This window comes from Leucoraja erinacea, chromosome 3 (genome assembly GCF_028641065.1).
Source record: "Leucoraja erinacea ecotype New England chromosome 3, Leri_hhj_1, whole genome shotgun sequence".
Taxonomy (NCBI): Eukaryota; Metazoa; Chordata; class Chondrichthyes; order Rajiformes; family Rajidae; genus Leucoraja; species Leucoraja erinaceus.
The window spans coordinates 52,669,837-52,695,941 of record NC_073379.1 but is presented as its reverse complement, the minus strand read 5'-3'; the positions used below and the strand labels follow the sequence as shown (position 1 = coordinate 52,695,941).

Below are 26,105 nucleotides of genomic sequence, written 5' to 3'. Positions count from 1 at the left end.
GATGTCATGGACACGCCTGTAGGGACCCACATTGCAGTAAAGTTTTTGTCTTCACGATTGGCCCATTCAGCCATCTCAAGACCCACAGAAAGATCCCACCAGGAGAACTATTGCACTTAACTTCGAGTGATCGTTGAAGGTGATGAATATTTAAAATACATAACCTCCCATAACCTTCCAGTTCTTATACTTGACATCTTTGCTGATGAAGGCAAATATCAAATTTGGCTTCTTAACCATAACTACTTGTGATCCTATTTTCAGGGATCATCTGGCATGCACTCCAAGGTCCTGTGTTCCTCAGTATTCCCTGGGCCACCACCATTCATTGTGAAAGCCCTCGTTTTATCAGCCATCCCAAAACGCATCTCCTCACACTTATGAGAAACTGATAGAAATTCTCCTGATCAAAGTCATGCTGATACTGATTCATGTTAGACTCACAGGCCTATAATTACCTAACATATTCCTGGTTAAGAAAGAATTGCAGATGCTGGAAAAATCGAAGGTAGACAGAAAAGCTGGAGAAACTCAGCGGGTGAAGCAGCATCTATGGAGCGAAGGAATAGGTGATGTTTCGAGTCGAGACCCTTCTTCAGAAGTCTCGACCCGAAACATCACCTATTCCTTCATTCCATAGATGCTGCCTCACCCGCTGAGTTTCTCCAGCATTTTTGTCCACCTTCTAATATATTCCTGGTGTCTTTATTGCATACAGGTACCATGTTTTCTTCTTTCGGTCACCTCTGGCCAGAATATACGAAACTATCTGAGTACCAGCAATCTCCTCAATTGCTAAATGTGACAGTCTGGGATAAATCTCACCAGGCCCTGGGATATATCCAACCTTCATCCACTAAGGCATCTAACACTTCTGCCTTTAAGATGGTAATTATTTTCAACGCTTTTTCTATCCCTGTACCTGAATACTCGAACTACACTGTCTTTCTCTGGCAGCCTCGACAAATCATGTTCTACTCCTATAAAAGTTATACATGATCCTATAATTATTTAATTAATGCCATCTAACAACATGGGTATAGGGGAGTACTCCAGGGTCACTGAAAACTGCAAGTGCTGGAATCTTGTGAAAAAACAAAGTGCATGAGGAACTCAGCAAGTCAGGCAGCATCAGAGGAGAGAATGGACAGATGGTGTTTTGTATTGGGATCCTTTTCCGACAGATGAGGTGGAGGTAGGAAGCTGGGAAAGAGAGGTATGGCTGGGGTGCTCGGAGATGGTGGGTGATGTTCCTTGGAAAGGGAGCTTAAAGATGTTAGGTGGCGAAAAATAGTTTTATCTGGTATGAATCCCACATGCAACAGGAAATAGATGTGCCCTTTACTCACCCATTTGTTAGCTAAATGGAAGAATTGTTTTCTAAAATCAGGAAACAGGAGGTTAAATGTTGATTTGTCTAAAAAGTTGCTCTCCCTATACTTGAATACTCTTTTGTGTCTTTTGTGTATTAACCAATACAGTTATCTGCAGTTTTTTGTTTCTGCAACAACTCACACTTATCTGAATTAATCTCCATTTGACATTTCTTGGACCAGTTGCTCAGCTGATCAAAATCCTGCTATAATTGTTGATAACCATCTTCACTCTCTACAATACCACCTATTTTAGGGTATTCTGAAAATTTAGTGATCAACTAAATACATTCTCATCAAAGTACCTGCTGTTAAATGATGAATGAAAAATTCAAATAGGTTCTTTATAAAATAAAACTATGATCGTTTGTTTCTTGTTCAAACATAGCTTTCCATGAAGAAAGATAAGACATTATGAAGGATTACCTATGTTTCTTTCACCACAGATGCTGACGGAGATGCAGAGTATCTCCACGATTACCAGCATCAGCTTTTTTTTTACAGCTTTCCAGCATTGTGCACCACATTCATTTGCTTCTTCTCACTGTGCAGTTGTCACTAATAAATATAGTGATTCTGTGCATAACATTATTGTGTTTGAATATGAACCTGTGTGCACAATAACAATAAACACTCAAAGACCCAACAGCAACATATATGGCAGTGCCATCTCAGTTCCAATTGTTGCCAATTTGCCCAGAGTACACAGGGTGCTTTCAATGGGAAATGCTTCATCAGCACTTTATACACAAGGATACAGCCAGTTGTCACTATTTGTTACATTCAGCAGTAGATGCACAAAGCTCACTATGTACTCCAATGAAAAGAATGTGTTTCGAAATGACACTCAAGAGATTGTATCCTTGTAGGTTCATGTTGTGCTTGGACATATACTGTTTAACACTGTAGCACTTGTCCAAGAGTGTTATTATTAACTGGAGGTACGCAAAAAAGCTGGAGAAAGTCAGCGGGTGCAGCAGCATCTATGGAGCGAAGGAAATATGCAACGTTTCGGGCTGAAACCCTTCTTCAGACTTCTGTTATTATTAACTGTTGCCTCACTCACACTCTGGACCGTCCTAGTCCATCCTCACCCTATGTGTGATTCACTTTGTACAATGAGTCACATGGCAGCCATCCCTTTATATAAACCAGCTCCACACTGTGTAGTGCAACACAGGGCAAGGTGAGGACTGGACATCAACAACACTGGTCTCTGCTGCAAGAGAATATTCATCATTCTCAGTGTGTGTTTAGTTTAGTTCAGAGATACAGCGTGGAAACAGGCCTTTCGGCTCACCGAGTTCGCGCCGACCAATGATCACGTATACTAGTTCCATTCAACACACTAGGGACAGTTTACAGAAGCCAATTAACCTACAATTGTGAAGAAAGACACAAATGGCTGGAATAACTCAATAGGACAGGCAGCATCTCTGGAGAGATGTTTCGGGTTGAGACCCTTCTTCAGGCTAACGTCAGGTGGGAGGGAGATACATCGATAATGAAGTGTGAAGGTGTGAAAACATGGCAAAGGGAATAGAGATCAAAGAAAATGTAGAATAGATCATTGTTAGCTGGGAGAAGATAACAACAAAGGTAACAACAACCGACAAATGTGCACATCTTTGGAATATGGGAGGAAACTGGAGCAGGAGGTAAACCTGATGAAGTCATCTACTTGAAATGTTGCTCTCTCCACAGAGAATGTCTGGCCTGATAAGTATATCCATCCTTTATATTCAGGTTTTCATCACTGTCACCAATTTTGCCATTTGATTTTTGAGCTCGTTAAATTTATACTAGACTAAGTTGGACCCGTTGGGTCCCTGTCACACGGGAGGCCTGGTCCCCCAACGCAATCCATTCCCTCAACACAATATTCCACCACTCACCCGTAGCCCCTAACTGGGCAGGTGCGTCTCATTTCCCCTAATCCCCAGCACTTCATCCCCCTCCTCTTCACCCTCCCTCTTCTTTCCCCTCTCTTCCTCCCCTCCCCAATACCTCCCTCACTTCTCCCTCATTCTCCTTTCCCCTACCCTTAGTCACTCCCTATCTCCTTCCCTCCATACTCCCCCTATCTCTCTGAACCCCACCTCCCCCACTCCTCACCTCCCCCTATGCTCCCACTATCCTTACTTCACCCACTGCCTTACTCTCCCTCTATTCCCCACTCCGTACCTCCCCCACTACCCCCACCTTTCCCACTCTCCCTCCTCACCTCCTCCCTCTTTCCCCTCATCTACCCTTGCCCAATCCCTCCCTCACCTCTCATTTCCCCTACCCTCAGTCACTCCCTCCATAACTCCTCTTCCCTCTCTACCTCCTGCTCTCCCTCTATCCCCACCTCCTCCCATACTCTCCCTCCTCACCTTCCCATTTTCCCCTCACCCTCCCTCCCTACCCCCTCCTCTCCCTCAATTCCCCCATTCTCCCTCCTCACCTCCCCAGGATCATGAGGCTTCTGCTCCTCCCTTCTTGCGTGCCCCGGAGGAGCATGAGCCCTTGGCACCCACAGAGCCAGTCTCAGTGTCCAGGCCTCGGGATCCCCGGCAGGAAGGCAGGCGGGCCGCGCTGGCCGGCAGTGAGGCGGGAAGCGGCGGCACGGAGGTGGGCATTGGCAGGGAGGCGGGCCGTGATGGGCGACTGACAGCAGAGGCGGCCAATCAGTGCAGCAATGGTGCAGGAAGTGGCATCGTCCCGGCCGTGACTGACAGGAGAGGAGACCAATCTGCACATGCGTGGTTTTAAAGATTTTTATACCTTAATAACTTTCAAAATATATGACCAATTGGAACAAAACTTGGTTCATTTGGTGCAAATTGTAGCCCTATCACGTTTTGTTTTTGCGCAAATGGAAAAACAACGCAAACCGGAAGATGACGAGATTTAGTTATGTACTAGACTAAGTGGGACACATTGGGTCCCATGTTCACAGGGGAGGGCTGGTCCCCCAGCGCAATATTCCACCTCTCCACCAATTCCAATATTGGTGGCCAGTGAGGGGGGGGGGGGGGGGGGGGCATTCTGGAGGGCTGGTGGGGGGGTTGTGGGCTAAAGGGACTGGTCTCCAGAAGGCTAGTATTGCCATTGTGGGAAAATTTGATTCTTGGGGTGGCAGCTCAGTCACTCAAGCCTGATGTGCTGGCAGCTCACTAACGGCTGGTGGGCTAGCAGTTGACATGGCTATTCCTTGAAATTCTATTTCAAGCAGGGTGCAAGGCAGCCTAATTCAAATGCAGTTTCCTACCACTTCAAGCAGGGTGCAAGGCCACCAAATTCAGGTGCAGTTTCCTACCACTTCAAGTAGGGTGCAAGGCATCGAATTCACGTGCAGTTTCCTACCACTTCAAGCAGGGTGCAAGGCCATCAAATTCAAGTGCAGTTTCATACCATTTCATGCAGGGTGCAAGGCCACCAAATTCAAATGCATTTTCATACCATTTCATGCAGGGTGCAAGGCCACCAAATTCAAATGCATTTTCCTACCACTTCAAGCAGGGTGCAAGGCCATCAGATTCAAGTGCAGTTTCATACCATTTCATGCAAAGTGCAGGCCACCACATTCAAATGCAGTTTCATACCATTTCAAGTAGGGTGAAACCACCATAAAACCACCATAGAACCACACAAAACACCAAACTCAAAGTTCAGTAGACATTCAGTGTGTTCAGTTGATTCACAGCTCAGAGTCGTGACGTCTCTCTCCCCCATCATGCAGAGGCTGAGCCACACCCACACGTCTGGGTTTTATAATCCCTCCCCCTCCCATCAGAAAAGGTGTGGCCTTCGTGGCATGATTGACAGTAGAGAGATTCTCAACATTTTTTAAACCCTAATAACACTTTTATTTTTCATTGATGGGAAGAATCCTCTGCACCTGATGAGCGGAGGGGGACTGAGTAAGATGGCCAAAAATCACAGCCGTAAGTGGTAGTGTTTTATCTAAAATCAATATACAGTGCAAACAGGAAGTTGTCAAGTTTAGCCCACTAACCATTTGCAGTGCTTTTTACTTCAACCCAAAACCCCAAACCAACCATTTGCAGTGCTTTTTACTTCAACCCAAAACCCCAAACCAACCATTTGCAGTGCTTTTTACTTCAACCAAAACCCCACCCAACCACTTGCAGTGCTTTTACTTCAAACCAACCACATTTTCATTTTCAAACCACATTAAGGGCAGTCAAAATCAGTAAAATCACACTCACAGTTTAGTAGACATGTATTCAGTGTTATTCACAGCTCAGACTGAGTGAAGTGACCCTCTCACTTCCCCCATCTTGCAGAGACTGACTGACGCACAACACGTCCGGGTTTTATAGTCCCTCCCCCCTCCCACCAGCAGGGGCAGCAGAGAGAATGTCAACATTTTTAAAACATTAATAACTCTTTTATGTTTCATCGATGGGAAAAATCCTATTGTCCTGCGCAGCGGAGGGGGACTCTGAGTAAGCTGGCCAAAAATCACAGCCGTAAGTGGCAGCGTTTTGTCTAAAATCATGAAACAGAAAAACAGGAAGTGGTCAAGGTCTTACAGATAGATAGATAGATAGATAGATAGATAGATAGATAGATAGATAGATAGATAGATAGATAGATAGATAGATAGATAGATAGATAGATAGATAGATAGATAGATAGATAGATTTGGTTATTGAGTAAAGCTACTGCTCATGGGAAAAAAAACTGTTTTTATGTCTGGCTGTGGCGACTTTGACAGTCCAGAGTCGCCTTCCAGAGGGAAGTGCAAAGAATTTGTTGCCAGGGTGAGAGGGATCAGAGATGATCTTACGCACTCGCTTCCTGGCCCTTGCAGTGTACAGTTCTTCTATGGGGGGAAGGTTGCAGCCAACAACCTTCTCGGCTGATCAAACAATGCGCTGCAGTCTCTGGATGTCATGCTTGGTGGCTGAGCCAACTCAGACCATGATGGAGAAAGTGAGGACAGACTCTATGAAGGTAGTATAAAACTGGACCATCATTGCCTGCGGCAGATTGTGTTTTCTCAGCTGCCGCAGGAAGTACATCCTCTGTTGGGCCTTTTTGACTGTGGAGTCGATGGTGGCCCTCCATGTAAGGTCCCTGGAGATGATGGTTCCAAAGAACTTAAATGACTCCATAGATGTGACTGTGGTGTTGTTGAGGGCGAATGGGGGAAGGGGAGAGAGAGCTCTCCTAAAGTCTACAATCAATTCCACTGTCTTAACATTGAGCTGCCACCCCAACCTCTCTCTCAACATTAATAAGACCACGGAACTCATCACTAACTTTAGAAAAATACATTTGTGTCAGTTGTAGGCGCTGGAGAGAGTTAAGGGTCTGTCCCACTCAGGCGACTTTTTAGGCGAGTGCAGGAGACTCTGCATTCGCCTCATGGTCGCTACATGTTCGCTGGTGGGCGCTGGTGATACTCCTTCATGGTCACAAAGGGTTTGCTGCATTCTGGGAACTAGTCACGGCCTCAGTATGGTCGCAGCAAATTTTTCATCATGTTGAAAATTTTTCTGCGACCAAAAATTGGTCGCCATGGAGAAAGTCGATAATCCTGTAGTCGTAGGTACAGTGATAGTGGGGTTGCCATATTGTTGTAGATAGTTGAGGTAGCTGTGGGTAGTTTTAGTTAATCTCCTTTGCTGACCGGGCATTTTCATTGGGGAAAAAAAACGTAAGCACGAGTTTTCAGAACCAAGGAAAATCGACCGGTAATGTTAAATGTCCGCTAAACGTCACAGCTGTGTGTCTCTGGCTTATCAACAGTTGTCTGGCTTCTTAAAAGTGTCTCCATTCCTTCCCCCCCCCACCCCCCACTCTTTTTAACGGACTTACCGTACACTGTGCTAGCCATCTTAACCTTCCTGTTCATTGCGGTGTGTGTCTATATCACCTTGGCTTTGCACCATGCGAATTTCAGACAGCGCTCCCCCGCTTACCCTGGCCCACGTCTTTGCGATGTGTGTGTGTGTGTGTGTGTGTGTGTGTGTGTGTGTGTGTGTGTGTGTGTGTGTGTGTGTGTGTGTGTGTGTGTGTGTGTGTGTGTGTGTGTGTGTGTGTGTGTGTTAGTGTGTGTGTTAGTGTTAGTGTGTGTGTGTGTGTGTGTGTGTGTGTGTGTGTGTGTGTGGGTGTGTGTGTGTGTGTGTGTGTGTGTGTGTGTGTGTGTGTGTGCGGGTGTGTGTGTGTGTGTGTGTGTGTGTTGGTGGTGTGTGTGTGTGTGTGTGTGTGTGTGTGTGTGCGCCATTCCAGTTTGCGGTTTTTCAGGCGAGTGCTGCGAGTTTGAAGGTCGCAGGCGGTCCGCAGAAAAGTCGCCTAAGTGGGACAGGCCCTTTAGAAGCTTGAAATTCTGGCTCAAATGACCTGTCATCGACCCACACATATGTAAGAAGATGTACAAGCACCTCTCCTTTATTAGACGTTTACAGAGGTTCAGCATGTCAGCAAATACTCTACAAACATATACAAATGCACTGCAGACAGTACCCTGACTAATTGCATCTTGACCTAGTACATTAATTCCAATGCAGAGGAACGCAAGAGGCTGCAGAGATTGTTGGGCTCAACCCAGTCCTTCATGGGCACAGCCCTCATAAAGCACTTACATCAGGTGCTGCCTCAGCAATGTGGAATCTGCGGACAAGAATCTCCACCATGTGGCCTTCATGGCGTGATTGACAGGAGAGAGATTCTCAATATTTTTTAAACACTAATAACACTTTTATTTTTCACTGATGGGGAGAACCCACTGCACCTGATGAGCAGAGGAGGACTGAGTAAGATGGCCAAAAATCACAGCTGTAAATGGTAGCGTTTTACTAAAATCAATATACAGTGCAAACAGGAAGTTGTCAAATTTAGACAACTGACAATTTGCAGTGCTTTTTACTTCAATCCAAAATCGCAAACCAACCATTTGCAGTGCTTTTTACTTCAACCCAACCCAAGTGGTCAAGATCTTACTTTTAGTAAGTAAGCGGGGGCAGCAGAGAGAATGGTGAATTTTTTTAAAACATTAATATCTCTCTGATTTTTCATGGATGGGGAAAACCCTCCAGTCCAGTCTGGCGGAGGGCAGCTCTGAGCGAGGTGGCCAAAAATGACGGCCGTAAGTGGCGGCGTTCTCTCGGAAATCACATTGCAGTGAGTCAAAAGCGGTCAAGATCTTACTTAGTAATATATAGATATCATTGTCTAACCATCTGTGATAAAGAGAAGGTTCATAAAAGACTGGCTGTACTTAAAGTTGATAGATTATATGGTCCAGATGAGATGCTTAACCATGATGGTGAGAAACATTAATAAGAAACAACTTAGCAGTTCGACAAGTGTGGGTTAATTAGGGAAATCAAACATATATCAGTTAAAAGCAATAATATTTAACTAACTTCAAAGAAAGCAGATTGTCAGTAAGCTTCTGAACTTTCAAAATATATTTGAAAAAGTATAAGAAGATTGGGTTGTTGCACAGATGGAAACCAATCACATGAAAGGATAATAAACAGCATGATAGGAAATTGTCCATGTCTACTGCAGATAACTGAGGTTGTGGCGGCACCTGGTGGTGGCCACGCACAATACATAACCTTCAGCTCTTGGGGGTCACATGTCCTGGTGACGAGAGGTAGTGATCACGGTGTGGTCACGGGTGCCCCTGGGGAGTATTTAAGGTGTTCATCGTGTGCGGACGGGTTGGTGAGTGAGGAGAATTAGCATAGCCACTTAGCGTAGCAATAAAGAACAGTATTTTCAGACAAACATTGCATCTGCCTCGTTCTTTAACGGACAACTCCGCGTCTGCTACAAGGTGTTACAAGTCTAACCAGGGCAGGACCTTGACAGTAAATGGCTGGGCCCTGGCTGTGTTGTAGAACAAAGGGATCTAAGAGTGTAGGTACATTGTTCCTTGAAATTAATGCTGGAAATCACACATTACACATGTATAATCCAAACTGGCAAAAGCATTTCTGTATTACACAAAGTTAAGCAGGTTCTGGATCACAAATCACTCCACATTCTCTACTGTTCACTAATCTTACCCCATTTAAATTATTGTGTAGAAGTCTGGGGCAATAACTATAAAAGTTTGCTATATTCATTAACTATTCTGCAAAAAAGAGCAATACGTATTATTCACAATGTCAGGTATCTGGGTCACTCTAATCCATTATTCTTAGAGTCAAAATTATTAAAATTAGAAGATTTGGTTGCATTTAAAACAGCACAGATAATGTTTAGGGCCAAAAATAAAAACTTACCTGGAAATATACAAAAATTATTCAATGAGCGAGTGAGGGGTTATAATTTAAGAAGAATATTTAATTTTAAGGTACAAAGAGTCCGCACGACCTGAAAAACTTTTTGTATTTCGGTCTGTGGAGTAGGATTGTAGAACAGTTTGAATGTGGAGCTAAAGCAATGTCCAAATATGAACCAGTTCAAAATGACATTATTTATATTAATATTAATATTATTAATTAATTGATTATTAAATATGGAAGAAGGGTTTAGGGAGAAGGGGTGAGATTAAATAAGTTATTCTTCTTCTCACTCTTTTTCGTGCTTGTAAAGAAAAAGTGGTGGACATTTAAATTTTGCTTTATGCTTTTCATTGCTTTGCAAATATTGCCTGGAATGTCCAATTGTTTGACTATTTTGATTTTGTTGTTGTTATTTATTCCTATTATGTCTTTACTTGTTCGGAACAAATAAACAAATATAAAATATAAATAAATATAAATATAAATATAAAATATAAAATATAAAATATAAAATATAAATTATAAATATAAATATAAATATAAAGTGACATCACAGGTTAATAGGGTGGTCAAAAAGACTTTTGGTACATTAACCAAGAAGTTGGGATGTTATGTTACAGTTCCACAACACGCTGGTGAGTCTGCATTTGGAGCATTGTGTTCAGTTTTGGTCACTCTGCTCTAGAAAAGATATGTTTAAGCTGGAAAGGGTGCAGAGAAGATTTACAAGCATGAGGCCAGGAATCAAAGGCCTGAGCAATAGGGAATGGTTGAGCAGACTAGGATTTTATTCTCTGGAGTGCAAGTGCAAGTAAGTAAGTAAGTAATTTTATTGGCCAAGTATTCACATACAAGGAATTTGCCTTGGTGCTCTGCCCACAAGTAACACCATGACATACAGTGACAGTTACGAATGACTAAACATTAATAATAATAAAACATTAATGATAAAACACCATTGATCAAGCATGTGAACCAACAAAATACCAGATCAAATGGAGGCTACAGAATGTTGGCTGTTGAGTAGAGCAACTACTTGTGGATAAAAACTGTTTTTATGTCTGTCTGTGGCAGCTTTGACAATCTGGAATCGCCTTCCAGATGGAAGTGATTCAAAGAGTTTGTGGCCAGGGTGAGAGGGGTCAGAGATGATCTTGCCCGCTCACTTCCTGGCCCTTGCAGTGTACAGTTCATCAATGGAGGGAAGGTTGCAGCCAATAACCTTCTCTGCTGATCGGACGATTCGCTGCAGCCTCCAGGTGTCGTGCTTGGTGGCTGAGCCAAACCAGACCATGATGGAGAAGGTGAGAACAGACTCTACGATGGCCGTGTAGAATTGGATCATCATTGCCTGTGGCAGATTGTGCTTCCTCAGCTGCCATAGGAAGTACACCCTTTGTTGTGCCTTTTTGACTGTGGAGGTGATGGTAGCCCCCCACTTAAGGTCCTTGGAGATGATGGTTCCCAGGAACTTAAAGTGGTTGATGGGTGATCTAATATACTATAGATCATGTGTATACAATCATGCAGGGAATAGACGCAGTGGGGCACAGGGTCTTTTACCAGAGTAAAACCTGGGTTACAATGAGAGGGGAATGATCTGCCGGGCAATTTTTTCACATATAGGATGGTGTGTATATGGAACAAACTGCCAGAGCAGTTGGTTGATGCAGACACTAACAACATTTAAAATACATTTGGACAGGTACATTGATAGTAAGCGTTTAGAGGGATATTGGCCAAATGCAGGCAGATAGAGTGAGTGAAGATGGGGCATTTTGGTTGGCATGGACAAGTTGGACCGAAGGATGGGTTTCCATGTTGAATTATTCTATGAAGGACTTGGTTACAAGGATAGACTGAGAAGTTGGTTGTTCTCCTAGAAGTAGTACAGGTTGAGAGGGACCATGACGGAAGTATTTCAATTAAATAATGTCTAAACATTGATCACTATCATGGGATAAATGAGCAGAGGACAAAAAAGAAAGATGACTGTCTAAAGAAGTAGTAGTGTTGTAAGAAAACATATTTTATGCAGTGTGGGGCTGGAGACTGTGTTGCTGCATGGGTAACAACCTGTCCTCCATACGACTTTGCCCAGGCTTGCATCCGACCAGGATGCATCACCCATGGTCAGTCATGACTGAGAGGGGCCTACTACTAGGCTGGAGTCTGGAGAGTATTGAGTTTGGTTCTGGTAACTCCTTTCAAGAAGGAAGTGCAGCTTTTGGAGAGGCGGCAGAAGAGGTTTACCAGGATACTAGATGGTGTTAGCTGTGAGGAGATGTTGGACAATCTTGGATAGGCACAAAGTCTGTACCTTTCCAATCCATGCACTTGTCCAAACATCTTTTAGACATTATAATTATTCCCACCTCTTTCATTTCCTCTGGCTGCTCGTTCCATATCCTCAGCATCCTCATTTTTTTACAAGCTGTTGAACCATGATGCTTCTCAGGTATGTCAGAACAGCTGATGGCTCCAATCAGGGTCCGATTTATCCCACATTTATCCTTGCAAAGTAGATATTTCGCCATTTTCATTTGGGAAACCATGCTGCCACAAATACAAAATTATTTCCACTAAATGCCCTCTAGATGGTACAAATCATAGAAGACACATGTTGAGGAGGCATCATTGAAAAATCTCTGTTAAGTTAATGATCTACACTGTGGGCATGGTGTTCTGTAGAGTCATATTGTTATAACGGACAGAGACCCTTTAAGAAATTGTTTTTGACTGCCCTCCCTCCTCCCCCTTCCCTGCGCCACACCTGGATTTACACACATCTGTTCCAATTCCTCTCCCCCTGTCCTTTCTGCCCCTTCCCTCTCCCCCTATCCCTCCCACCGACATTCCTTTGTGGCATCAGGGATGAGACCGGGTTTAGCAATGGCCACACCGACACACCCCATTCTCCTGCATTCTCCCCATAACCGTTGACACACTTCCAAATCAGAAACGTATCAATCTCTTCTTTAAAAATACCCACTATCTTTGCATGCACAGCCACCTGTGCCAATAAATTCTACTGATTCATTACTCTTTGGCTAAAGAAAGTCCTCATCTCCATTTTGTTAGTCCGTCCTTTTATTCTGACCTGTCGGGCTTACACTTACCAAGCTTACCAAGGGGTGTTCTTGGAAATAATAATTTAATTGTTGTGTATATGGAACAACCTGCCAGAGGAAGTGGTTGAGGCAGATACTATAACAACCTGTCAAAGATATCGGCGAGAAAAATGAGAAAAAAGAGAAAAAGGAGAAAAAGAAAAAATAGAAAAAAAAGAAAAACAAGAAAAAAGAGGAAAAGAAAAAAGAAAAACGAGAAAAAAGGGAAAAAAGAGAAAAGAAAAAAGAGAGAAAAAATAAATAAACGAGAGCAAATTGGGGTCCATTGTCGCTTACGATTGTTAAGGGCAAATCTCTAACGGCGAACAAATCGTCGAGCGCAGAAGTGATTGTTTCGGTGGTTGGACACTTATTCATTTGGATAACATGTGGCCATTTCGAATGGGCGTCCATGACGACCAGCCACATGTCCTCCAGGAACGGTCCGGTAAATTCTATGTGGATTCGCTGCCATTGTTGGTCGGGGACGGGCCAATGCCAAAATTTGAGGAAGGACTAATTTGAGGAAGGACATTCTTGCTATTAAGGGGGTGCAGCGTAGGTTTACAAGGTTAATTCCCAGGATGCGGGACTGTCATATGCTGAGAGAATAGAGCAGCTGGGCTTGTACACTCTGGAGTTTAGACGGATGAGAGGGAATATCATTGAAATATATAAGATTTTTCAGGGCTTGGACACGCTAGAGGCAGGAAACATGTTCCCGATGTTGAGGGAGTCCAAACCAGGGGCCACAGTTTAAGAATAAGGAGTAAGCCCTTTCGAACGGAGACGGGAATCACTTTTTCTCACAGAGAGTGGTGAGTGTGGAATTTTCTGCCTCTGAGGGTGGTGGAGGCAGGTTCTCTGGATACTTTCAAGAGAGAGCGAGATAGGGCTCTTAAAAATAGCGGAGTCAGGGGATATAGGGAGAAGGCAGGAACGGGGTACTGATTGGGTATGATCAACCATGATCACATTGAATGGTGGTGCTGGCTCGAAGGGCCAAATGGCCTACTCCTACACCTATTGTCTATTGTCTATTGAGATCATTTCCGGCAGATTCGCGCTGTTTCGGCACATGGTTTACAGTCCTTGCAGTGGTCGGCTATACCAGTCTCGATATTCAGCCACCACACATGCATGCGGGCGAGCGCCTTCATTCGCACAATTTCAATGTGTGTCTTGTGCAACATTTTCAGAATTTGCGATCGCAGTTCCGTCGGAATGATCACTCGACAATCGTGGACCAGAATGCCCTCCTTTGAGGATATTTCCGTTTGCGCATTCTGGAATGAGCGGAATTCTTTGTCCAGCTTAGGACTGTTTGGCCACCCCTGAGTGACGAAATGTTGTTCCTTAGACAAAATGGGGTCTGTGCTCGTGTAGTTTGCGACCGTCCTTGCAGAGACGGGGAAATCGGCGATGACACGCATGTTGAGCAAGTTCACGTCCGTCTCAATTTCCATAAATGCTTCCTCTTTATCGAACGTCAGGTCGGGTCCAATCGGTAGACGAGACAATGCATCGGCATTGGCATGCTCGACAGACTGTCGGTAAATGATGTGGCCATCATATCCCATCATGATCAGGGCCCAACGTTGTAGACGCTGCAACGTCATGACAAGCAAAATTGGTCTATGTGGTCGGTGATGAGCAGGAAATGTCGCCCACTCAAATATTGGTGGAACTTCTGGACACCAAACATGATCGCCAGTGCTTCTTTCTCCACTTGACTGTCGTTTTTCTCAGCGGTCATCAGCGTTTTGGATGCAAACGTGATTGGTTCTTCCTTGTCGTTCGGTGCCGTTTGTGAGATTACAATTCCAAGACCATATGGCGATGCATTGGCGGCCAGCGAGATTGACTTTGATGGGTCATAGTGGACCATGCGCTTCTTCTGGGCGAGCATCTCCTTCAACCTGGTGAATGCATGGTCACACTCTTTGTACCAGTGCCATTTGACGTCCTGTTTTCGCAGGTTGCACAAAGTTGAAAGTGCCGGTATGAACTTGCCATAGTAGTTCATCTTGCCAATGAAGCTTTCAAGCTGCTTCACATTTTCGGGCATCGGCAATTTCACAATGACGTCCACTCTTTCTTCTGATGGCTTCAGAGCACTTGCCGAGATCGCATGTCCGAGATATGTGACCTGTTGTCAGAAGAATGCACACTTGTCCATGCGCAACTTCATGCCGTAGTTGTTCAGTGCTCTGACGACCTGTTTTAGGTTCTGCAGGTGTTCTTCCTCTGTCATCCAGGTAGACGGCTACGTACGGATTCAGGTCAACCAGATTGTCAACCAGTTTCTGGAAGATGGTCAGTGCCGGTGCCAATCTAAACGACAATCAGAACAGTCCCTTGTGCGTGTTGATCACGAGCAGGGTTTTTGTCTCATCGTCCAGTTCCACTTGGAGATGCGCGTCGGACATGTACAATTTCGGGAAGTACTGTCCTCCTTGCAGCTTGACGAACAGCTCGTCCACTCTTGGTATGGGGTGTTGGTCAATGTGCAATTTAGGGTTTACAGTCACTTTGTAGTCGCCACAGATGCGTATCTTGCCGCAAGGCTTCTGAACAACTATGGGTGTGGCCCATTCTGTTTGGTCCACATGGGTGATAATTCCCATTTCTTCAAGACGGCAGAGTTCCTTGTCGATGACGTCCATCCAACTGACAGAACTGGTCTTGGTTTGAAGAACTTAAGGACGGCATCATGTTTCAGTATGAGCCGTACACAGTGTGTGAGTGTGCAGTCAGATATTTACAAAACAACTCCCTTTGTCTTGTGCAGCTCCATCTGCTGCAAGGGAGGAGCAACGGGTCCTCTCACCCCACATGGTCCACAAACATCACACTCCCCCAACGCAATATTCTATCACTCACCTGTTCCCCCAACGCAACCAATGCAATATTCCACCACTTTCTCTCTCCTATCCCCCCATCTCCTCTCCACCCTCTCCTCCCCCCTCCCTCTCCTCTCCCCCCCTCAAATCCTCAGCACAGTGAAATAATACGGGGATCAGGATCTGAGAGTGGGTGAATCACCCTGTATGTGGATCGGGGTCTGAGGGTTCGGAGGGGGGGGGGAAGGTGAATCACCCCGTGTGGGATTGGGGGTCGGGTGGTGAATCATCCCAGTGTGAGCGTCAGTCCAGATCCGGGGGGGCAGGGAGGTGAATCACCCCGTGTGGGTGTTGGGGTCTGGTGCCGGTGCAGCACGCATGGTCAGTGACTCTGGGTGGGCGGAGGGACCAGACTGTCTGCTGCAGCTGACGGGGATGTTGCCGTGTTTGTGTCCCCGTCTGTCCGCTGCCCGGAGCGGCGTCCCCACTCCACCCGGCCTTGAGTGACAGCGCTGCGTGACCCACAGCTCATCACAGTGCAGCTACAAGGAGGAGACGGGGCGGTAGGTGGCCATGGGCAGACAGCGCTGACCCCGGGGGGAAGGGGGGGCTGTCCTGAGGGATCCGCTCCTTTGGCCGCTTACACTGGGTGTCTGAGTGTCCCTTGGTGCTCGGGTTCAGATCGCTCAGTCACCCTCCAGCCCCGGGCAGTCGTGGACCGGGACTTGCGAAAAAGCACGCTGCTCTTTCGCAAGTCAGTGACAAAAAACATTTGTGTCTTGTCTCTGTCCATGAGCAGCAGTGATGTTGGCTGTTTTTACCAGGTAAGAACGTATGTGTTGCGTGTCTGGAACACCAGAAGGCTTGAGCGAATCTGTACATCACGCCCTTTGATCGTATGACCTTTCTGTGCAACCCCCCTATTTAAATGTGGCACTCCCACTGACGTCACTCAAAGCTGGTGCCCGCTCACCCCCCCATTGCGAGGCATTGTGACGTCACTTTGGAAGCAGGTTGAAAACATTCTGTTTAAAAACTTGGTTTTGGATATTTTTAAAACGCTGTAACTTGGGAAATATAGGTGGAAATGCGACGGGAAGATGTTTATCGCCACCACGGGAAAAATGTGAGGAGGATGTGTGAAAAGGGGAAGGCTGTAGCATAGCATTTGGAAGGAGATAGGAAAACCAGATTGACACAGAGACACTCCCCACTCCCTCTCTCTCCTTTCCCCTACCCTCAGTCACCCTCCCTCGCTCCATAACCCCAATCGCCTCCCTACCCCCCCCCACCTCTCCACACCCTTCCTCCCCCACTCTTCACCTCCCCCCTATCCCACCCCCACCCACGATGAAAATCAATTTTTTTTTAATTCAGATTTTTTTTAATGTAAATCAAATTTGGGATCCCATTGTGACGTCATTGTGAGGTGGAATGCTGTTGTGTCTTTTAAAATGGATTTTTTTAAAATGTAAATGATTGTTTATCGCCACCACGGGAAAAATGTGAGTTGGATGTGTGAAAAGGGGAAGGCTGTGGCCTAGCATTTGGAAGAAGACAGGAAAACCAGATTGACACAAGAGACACATCGTGGGCACATGCAAGAAAAATACTTTTAGTTATATAGAGATGATGGGCATAGCAGACAGTCACAATATTTTCCCAAATAAAAAACTAGAGGGCATAGCATTAAAGTCAGAGTGGTAAAAAACATAAAGGAGATTTGCGAGACTCATTTTTTTTATACAGACGGTCATGGGTGTATGGAATGTGCTGTTGGAAGCAGATATGATCATGGTATTTTAGAGGCTTTAACATAAATACTTCAAAATGCAGCAAATGGAAGAATACGGAAATATGTAGACTGAAGTATCTCAGCGTGTGAGGCAGCATCTCTGGAGAACATAGATAGTCTTATGAAGAAAGGCTGGATAGACTTGGTTTATACTCTCTAGAATTTAGAAGATTGAGAGGGGATCTTATAGAAACTTACAAAATTCTTAAGGGGTTGGACAGGCTAGATGCAGGAAGATTGTTCCCGATGTTAGGGAAGTCCAGGACAAGGGGTCACAGCTTAAGGATAAAGGGGAAATCCTTTAAAACCGAGATGAGAAGAACTTTTTTCACGCAGAGAGTGGTAAATCTCTGGAACTCTCTGCCACAGAGGGTAGTTGAGGCCAGTTCATTGGCTATATTTAAGAGGGAGTTGGATGTGGCCCTTGTGGCTAAGGGGATCAGGGGGTATGGAGAGAAGGCAGGTACGGGATACTGAGTTGGATGATCAGCCATGATCTTATTGAATGGTGGTGCAGGCTCGAAGGGCCGAATGGCCTACTCCTGCACCTAATTTCTATGTTTCTATGTTTCTATAGGCAGTGTTTTGGCTTGGGACCCTTCTTCAGACTGATTGTAGTGGAGTGAAATAAAGGGGAAGCGAGGCGGATGCACTACAAAGCTTGGCAAGTGATAGGTGGATGCAGGTGAGGGGACTTTTGGTTGGCAGAAGGATGAACAAAGGTCAGAGATGGGAAGAAGTCAAAAGGGGACAATGGATTAATTTTACTTGGCATCATGTTCACCACAGACATCATGGACTGAAGAGCCTATTCCTGCACTGTGGTGGTCTATGTTCATGTTCTCGCAGTGAAGACTGGCTTAATTCTGGTATTCAAAGGCTGATGGATAAAGACTTGAAAGGAAAAGATTGCCAGACTCTGCCGGACTCAGGGATGAGTGATGAGCTGCTATACTCTCAATGGGCCAAATGGCCTCCTTCCAGGTTTTAACCTGTCTGTAATTCTGAAGAAGGAAAAGAAGAATTGTGTGGAGGGACACAGAGCTACTACCTCTCATTTGATTATATTAAAATTGAAGGAAGTAATAATTCACACTAATTAAGTGTTTTTAATATTATTTATTGAAACCTGTGATCAATCTTTGCAGAAGGTGTATGAGGGTTTATTCCCAGATCAAGTAGAACATGAGGACAATTGATTTCTTGATGAATTCTCCGTGAACACCTAGTCAGCAAATCCACCTGTTCTGAAGAGAAGCTCAACATGCTAAAGGAATAGAGTCGGTAGACTATTACCCATCAACTAAACGGCATCAATCTTCATGTGATAACTCAAAGTTCTCCAGTGTCCTTCTGACTCCTGCATCGTCACCTTCACAGGGTCCATCCTTCACAATTTGAACATTTTGGTTAAGATTCCTGAGGAAACCAGAGGAAAATAAAAAAATTAAAGTAATAAACCTTTCAATGGTCTGGGATGAAACATAGAAATTATGTGCAGGAGTAGGCCATTCGGCCCTTCGAACCAGCACCACCATTCAATGTGATCATGGCTGATCATCCAACTCAGTATCCCGTACCTGCCTTCTCTCCATACCCCTTGATCCCCTTAGCCACAAGGGCCACATCTAACTCCCTCTTAAATATAGTCAATGAACTGGCCTCAACTACCTTCTGCGGGAGAGAATTCCAGAGATTCACCACTCTCTGTGTGAAAAATGTTTTCCTCATCTCGGTCCTAAAAGATTTCCCCCTTATCCTTAAACTGTGACCCCTTGTTCTGGACTTCCCCAACATCTAAAACAATCTTCCTGTATCTAGCCTGTCCAACCCCTTAAGAATTTAAGTTTCTATAAGATCCCCCCTCAATCATCTAAATTCTAGCGAGTACAAACCGAGTCTATCCAGTCTTTCTTCATATGAAAGTCCTGACATCCCAGGAATCAGTCTGGTGAACCTTCTCTGTACTCCCTCTATGGCAACAATGTCTTTCCTCAGATTAGGAGACCAAAACTGTACGCAATACTACAGGTGTGGTCTCACCAAGACCCTGTACAACTGCAGTAGAATCTCCCTGCTCCTATACTCAAATCCTTTTGCTATGAATGCTAACATACCATTTGCCTTCTTCACTGCTTGCTGCACCTGCATGCCTACTTTTAATGACTGGTGTGCAATGACACCCAGGTCTCGTTGCATCTCCCCCTTTCCTAATCGGCCACCATTCAGTAATAGTCTACTTTCCTGTTTTTGCCACCAAAGTGGATAACCTCACATTTATCCACATTATACTGCATCTGCCATGCATTTGCCCACTCACCCAGCCTATCCAAGTCACCTTGCAGCCTCCTAGCATCCTCCTCACAGCTAACACTGCCCCCCAGCTTAGTGTCATCTGCAAACTTGGAGATGTTGCATTCAATTCCCTCGTCCAAATCATTAATATATATCGTAAATAGCTGGGGTCCCAGCACTGAGCCTTGCGGTACCCCACTAGTCACTGCCTGCCATTGTGAAAAGGACCCGTTTACGCCTACTCTTTGCTTCCTGTCTGCCAGCCACTTCTCTATCCACATCAATACTGAACCCCCAATACCGTGTGCTTTAAGTTTGTATACTAATCTCTTATGTGGGATCTTGTCGAAAGCCTTCTGAACGTCCAGATATAACACATCCACTGGTTCTCCCTTATCCACTCTACTAGTTACATCCTCGAAAAATTCTATAAGATTCGTCAGACATGATTTACCTTCATAAATCCATGCTGACTTTGTCCAATGATTTCACCACTTTCCAAATGTGCTGCTATCCCATCTTTAATAACTGATTCTAGCAGTTTCCCCACTACCGACGTTAGACTAACTGGTCTGTAATTCCCCATTTTCTCTGTCCCTCCCTTTTTAAAAAGTGGGGTTACATTAGCTACCCTCCAATCCTCAGGAACTACTCCAGAATCTAAAGAGTTTTGAAAAATTATCATTAATGCATCCACTATTTCTGGGGCTACTTCCTTAAGTACTCTGGAATGCAGCCTAGCGGGCCCTGGGGATTTATCGGCCTTTAATCCATTCAATTTACCTAACACCACTTCCCGGCTAACCTGGATTTCACTCAGTTCCTCCATCTCATTTGACCCGCGGTCCCCTGCTATTTCCGGCAGATTATTTATGTCTTCCTTAGTGAAGACAGAACCAAAGTAGTTATTCAATTGGTCTGCCATGTCCTTGTTCCGCATGATCAATTCACCTGTTTCTGACTGCAAGGGACCTACATTTGTTTTAACTAATCTTTTTTCTCTTCACATATCTATAAACGCTTTTGCAGTCAGTTTTTATGTTCCCTGACAGTTTTCTTTCATAATCTATTTTCCCTTTCCGAATTAAGCCCTTGTCCTCCTCTGCTGGTCTCTGAATTTCTCCCAGTCCTCTGGTAGGCTGCTTTTACTGGCTAATTTGTACACTTCATCTTTTGTTTTGATACTATCCCTGATTTCCCTTGTTATCCACGGATGCACTAACTTCCCTGATTTATTTTTTTGCCAAACTGGGATGAACAATTGTTGTAGTTTATCCATGCAGTTTTTAAATGCCTTCCATTGCATATCCACCGTCAACCCATTAAGAATCAATCGCCAGTCTATCTTGGCCAATTCACGTCTCATACCCTCAAAGTTACCTTTCTTTAAGTTCAGGACCCTTGTTTCTGAATTAACAATGTCACTCTCCATCCTAATGAAGAACTCAACCATATTATAGTCACTCTTGCCCAAGGGGCCACGCACAACAAGACTGCTAACTAACCCTTCCTCATCACTCAATACCCAATCTAGAATAGCCTGCTCTCTCGTTGGTTCCTCTACATGTTGGTTTAGAAATCTATCCCGCATACATTCCAAAAAATCCTCTTATTCTGCACTCTTGCCAATTTGATTCACCCAATCTATATGTAGATTGAAGTCACCCATAATAACTGTTTTACCTTTGTTGCATGCATTTCTAATTTCCCCAACTCCACTACTACTGTTAGGTGGCCTGTACACAACTCCGACTAGAGTTTTCTGCCTCTTAGTGTTTCGCAGCTCCACCCATATCGATTCCACATCCTCCAAGCTAATGTCCTTCCTTTCTATTGCGTTAATCTGCTCTCTAACCAGCAACTCTACCACATCTCCTTTCCATTTCTGTCTATCCCTCCTGAATATTGAATATCCCTGGATGTTCAGCTCCCAGCCTTGGTCACCCTGGAGGAACGTCTCCGTGATCCCAAACTATATCATAGTCATTAATAGCTATCTTCACATTCAACTCATCCACCTTATTATGAATGCTCCTTGCATTGAGACACAAAGCCTTCAGGCTTGTTTTTACAACACTCTTACCCCTTATACTATTATGTTGAAAAGTGGCCCTTTTTGATTTTTGCCCTGGATTTGTCTGCCTGCCACATTTCACCTTGCTGCCTATTGCTTCCACCCTCATTTTACACCCCTCTGTCTCAACGCTCACACATTTAAGAAACCCTTTCCCTTTAACTCCATCCCCAACTATCCCATTCGACACCCCACCCCCCTTATTCAGTTTAAAACCACCTGTGTAGCAGTGGCAAACCTGCCTGCCAGAATGCAGAATGAATCAGCTAAACTGATTCAGCTTAGCCAATGCTCTTGAAACGATAACTGGAAATATTGGCTGGCATAAAATGATGACATAACTTTGCATAAAGACAAATAAATTAGTTTGACACTAAAAACCATTGCTTTAAGGTAGAATGGGACAAAGTTTAAGGGGGATTTGCAGAGCAAGTTTTTTTTTTACACCGAGAGTGGTGGGTGCTCGGAAAATGCTTCCAGGGGTGGTGGTGGAGGCAGATACGATAGTGGCATTTAAGGGGCTTTTAGACAGGCACCTGGATATGGAGGGATGAAGATCTTGTGCAGGCAGATGGAGATTAGCTAAACCTGGTATCATGTTTGGCACCAACACAGTGGGTTCAAGGGCTTGTTTGTCTGCTGCACAGTATTATGTTCCAAGTTTTTGCACTATAAACAATATAGAGATCAGTGGCATTACAGTCGTTAAACATTTATTCTCACATTAGACTCAGGGCTAATTTTCATTCTAAGAACACGGATTCTACAAACTTTAGAGTTCAACTGAACAAATAGAAAAGAGGAGCTTGAGGGATTATCAGCTTTACGCAGTGGTAACTATAACATTCATTTTTGGGGAAGTGTGTTTTGGTTTGTGACCTTGGAAATATATGATTTTATGATTCCTTGTTGAGTATTAAGGCGTCGAATACAAATAAACTGAGCACATGGTAGACCAATATGAAGCACAAAAAAGATGCAACCAGATTTATCAGGTACTTGCCAGAACGGGAGCATTTTACCTGTGAAACTGTCTGGATATGATACCTTCGCCCAACTCCTCTGCTTCCACTGTTCCAGGTATCATCTTCTCTACACTAGGGAGACTAAGCGCAGGCTTGGCGATCATTTTGCCCAACATCTCCCCTCAATTCACAATATCCAATCTGATCTCCCGGTGGCTCAGCACTTCAACTCCCGCTCCCATTCCGAATCAAACCTTTCTGTCCTGAGCCTCCACCATTGCTAGAGTTAAGTCAAACGGAAATTGGAGGAACAACACCTCATATTTCACTTTGGTAGTCTATACCCCAGCGGTATGAACATTGACCTCCAATTTTAGGTAGTCTTTGCTTTCTCCCTCCTGCCCCTACCCATCCCAGCTCTCCCCCAAGTCTACTGTCTCCGCCTCTTCATTTTGCCTATTCCTTCTCTCCATAGATGCTGCCTCACCCGCTGAGTTTCTCCAGCATTTTAGTCAACCTTGGTATGATATGATCGTTTTCTGTGCAAACCTGAGCAGAAAGAACTCATTCCCCACGGCAGAAAAGTCCTTGACCAGAGTCGGACACTTTCAGTGGGAGAAGGTTTACATGAAAATTGAGATAAATTTATAATCACGCAAAGGGAGGTGGATTTCTGTAAGCTGCTTCCTGAAAGATAAGTTTTCACGATATTTAAAGTTACTTGGTGAGTATGTGACATGGTATAAACTACACGGCAATTGCTTACTTGGAGGTTGAATTAGGTTGAAAAATCATTTTGACGGCCTTCCGTATGATACACTTAATGGATTCTTTAGATATAATGTGCTCTCACCCCACCTCAACAACGTAACCGAAACGTGTGAAAGGGACAAGGACGGCAATGCTTGGGGATCGCTCTTCACACATGAACCTACAGTGGTTGAAGATGGCAGCTCACTTCCACCTGAAAGCCCAAATCAAAATATTGAATTTAAAACAAAAGGGTTTCTTACTGATTGGCTCCGCACAACAGGCACTCATTTAAGTAAACGGTGTTATCAGTTGCACAAATTGGTTTTGCACTAAATGTACATGTAGGTAGTTGATATTTCCCGCATTCAGGCTGAAACCACACAAACTCAAACCATTAGTAAACAAAGAACAAAATGAGCATAATAAACAAAAATATATATCTAAATGTAGTATATTGAAAACAATTCAGTCAAGCAGCAATAAACTTAAAATCATTAAATCTCATGTGTTCAGATCAATAGCAACACGCATTTATAAAGTATTTTTAACGCAAGAATATCCCAAGATGCTTTGCAGACATTGTCACGGAAATATTCGGACAGGTGGACAAAGGTCCAGTCAAAGAAGCAAAGATGAAGGAGCCAGGTGTGCTCTAGGAAATGGGGCAGCGACCTTCATGTTGCATTGTCATTACTGCAAACTGCCCCACGCTGAGGGAATGAAACACCTACAGATTGTTAAATAAATCAGGCCAATGATGGAGAGCAGGTTGGAGGAAATCTCTGGTAATAGGTAGGTCTTGTTTCTTATATAAGGGGTAGAGGGGGCAGGAGGGGGGAGAACGAGTGGAGACAACTTTTAAGAAGCCAGAGATACACAGCTGTGAAGCTCGGCGGACATTAACATTACCAGTCGGTCCTTGGTTCTGAAAACTACTGTTTAGGTTTTTTTTCCCCCAATGACCCAATGAAATTCACCGGTCAGCACCGGCAACAACCTATGACAACCTTTGACCTCCTGGCAACCCACTACCACTGCACCTACGGCACGAGAATTCTCACTACTCTCCATGGCGGCTTCATTCTGGTCGCTGCAAATTTTTCAACATGTTGAAAAATTAGCGCCAACTCGAATGAAGTCACGACTAGTTCCCAGAATGCGGGAACTCCTCACAACCATTAAGGCGACTCCCCAGCAACCACCCAAGAACATGTGGCGACCATGTAGCGACCGCATAGTCTCCTGTAGTCGCCTAAAAGGTCGCCTAAGTGGGACAGGCCCATAAAGTCTAATGGAATCATGATGGATGCCGGCTCAGTGACTGTGAAGGGAAGAAACTTCAAACATTGGCTTCAATTAAGTTGTTGGAAGGGAAGTGCTCCCCACCCCAATGCTGAGGGCTTGGTGCCCTGTCCCATGCTCCCTTTCATTTTCCTCCTCTTTTTGCTACATTTGTCTGTCCTGGTATTTAATTGTACCTGCTTCTGAAAGGACATTTCCAGTCTTTAGTTCAATGCCACCGCCAACCAAACCTTCCCCGTCCCTTTCATTATTCAGAAGGAAAGTTTTCCCACCCCGGCACTTGATCCATTCCTCAGAGATCCACTCTTTTCCCCGTCTCCCAGCACGTGTCCCACAAGTGCAGCAGATGCAACGCCTGCCTTTTGGCCCCCTCGCTCCCCACAACCCAGTGTTTCAAGGACTCTATCCAGGCCGCATTTTTTACAGCCACGTCTTTCCACTCAGTGAACCGCACTCAGCACTCGCACTGTGGCGAGGAAGAGGGGGTGAGCGCTTGCGAAAAATGCTGTTTCTCCAGACTCAGTCCCCCCTTCCCAGTTCTCCGTCACTTCAACTCTCCATCTCGCTGCCTCTCTGGGTTTTCGGTCCTCCCGCACTGTTCCAAGGAGGTCCACTGTCAAGACCAGAGATAACACATCACCTTACGACTATTACCTGACAATTTCTGGCCCTTTTATATCTCAATAAACAACAGACAATAGGTGCAGAAGTAGGCCATTCGGCCCTTCGAGCCAGCACCGTCATTTAATGTGATCATGGCTGATCATCCACCATCAGTACCCTGTTCCTGCCTTCTCCCCATATCGCCTGACTCCGCTATATTTAAGAGCCCTATCTAGCTCTCTCTTGTAAGTATCCTGAGAACCGGCCTCCACCTCCCTCTGAGGCAAACTCACAACTCTCTGTCTGAAAATGTGTTTCCTCATCTCCATTCTAAATGGCTTACCCCCTAATCTTAACCTGTGGCCCCTGGTTCTGGACACCAGTATACAAGCCCTTCCGCTCCATTCTCTCAGCATATGGCTGTCCCGCCATCCCTGGAATTATCCTTGTGAACCTATGATGCACTCCCTCAATAGCAAGAATGTCCTTCCTCAAATTTGGAGACCAAACTGCACACAGAACTCCAGGTGTGGTCTCACTAGGGCCCTTACAAATGCAGAAGGACCTCTTGCTCCTATACTCAATTCCTCTTGGTGTGAAGGCCAACATGCCATTTGCTTTCTTCACTGCCTGCTGTTCTTGCATGCTTACTTTCATTGACTGATGAACAAGATCCCGTTGTACTTTCCCTTTTCCCAACTTGACACCTTTCAGATAATAATCTGCCTTCCTGTTTT

The 26,105-nt window shown here is 44.7% G+C and overlaps 1 protein-coding gene across 2 annotated transcripts in view; it reads right to left on the bottom strand.

Moving 5' to 3' along the window:
* The window catches only part of LOC129695588 (trypsin inhibitor ClTI-1-like), a 37,536-nt gene that overhangs the window by 9,382 nt on the left and 2,049 nt on the right, over window positions 1-26,105 (bottom strand). The window contains exons 3-4 of one of the 2 annotated variants that reach the window (XM_055632672.1): window positions 23,724-23,833; window positions 17,956-18,795 (exon numbers count right to left, since the gene is read on the bottom strand). The exons of the other annotated variant lie outside the window; for it this stretch is intronic. Of the exons in view, the coding sequence (XP_055488647.1) occupies window positions 18,690-18,795; window positions 23,724-23,833 (216 nt within the window). The 3' untranslated portion in view covers window positions 17,956-18,689. Of the gene's footprint in view, window positions 1-17,955; window positions 18,796-23,723; window positions 23,834-26,105 lie in introns of those variants that run through there. 2 annotated transcript variants of the gene reach the window in all.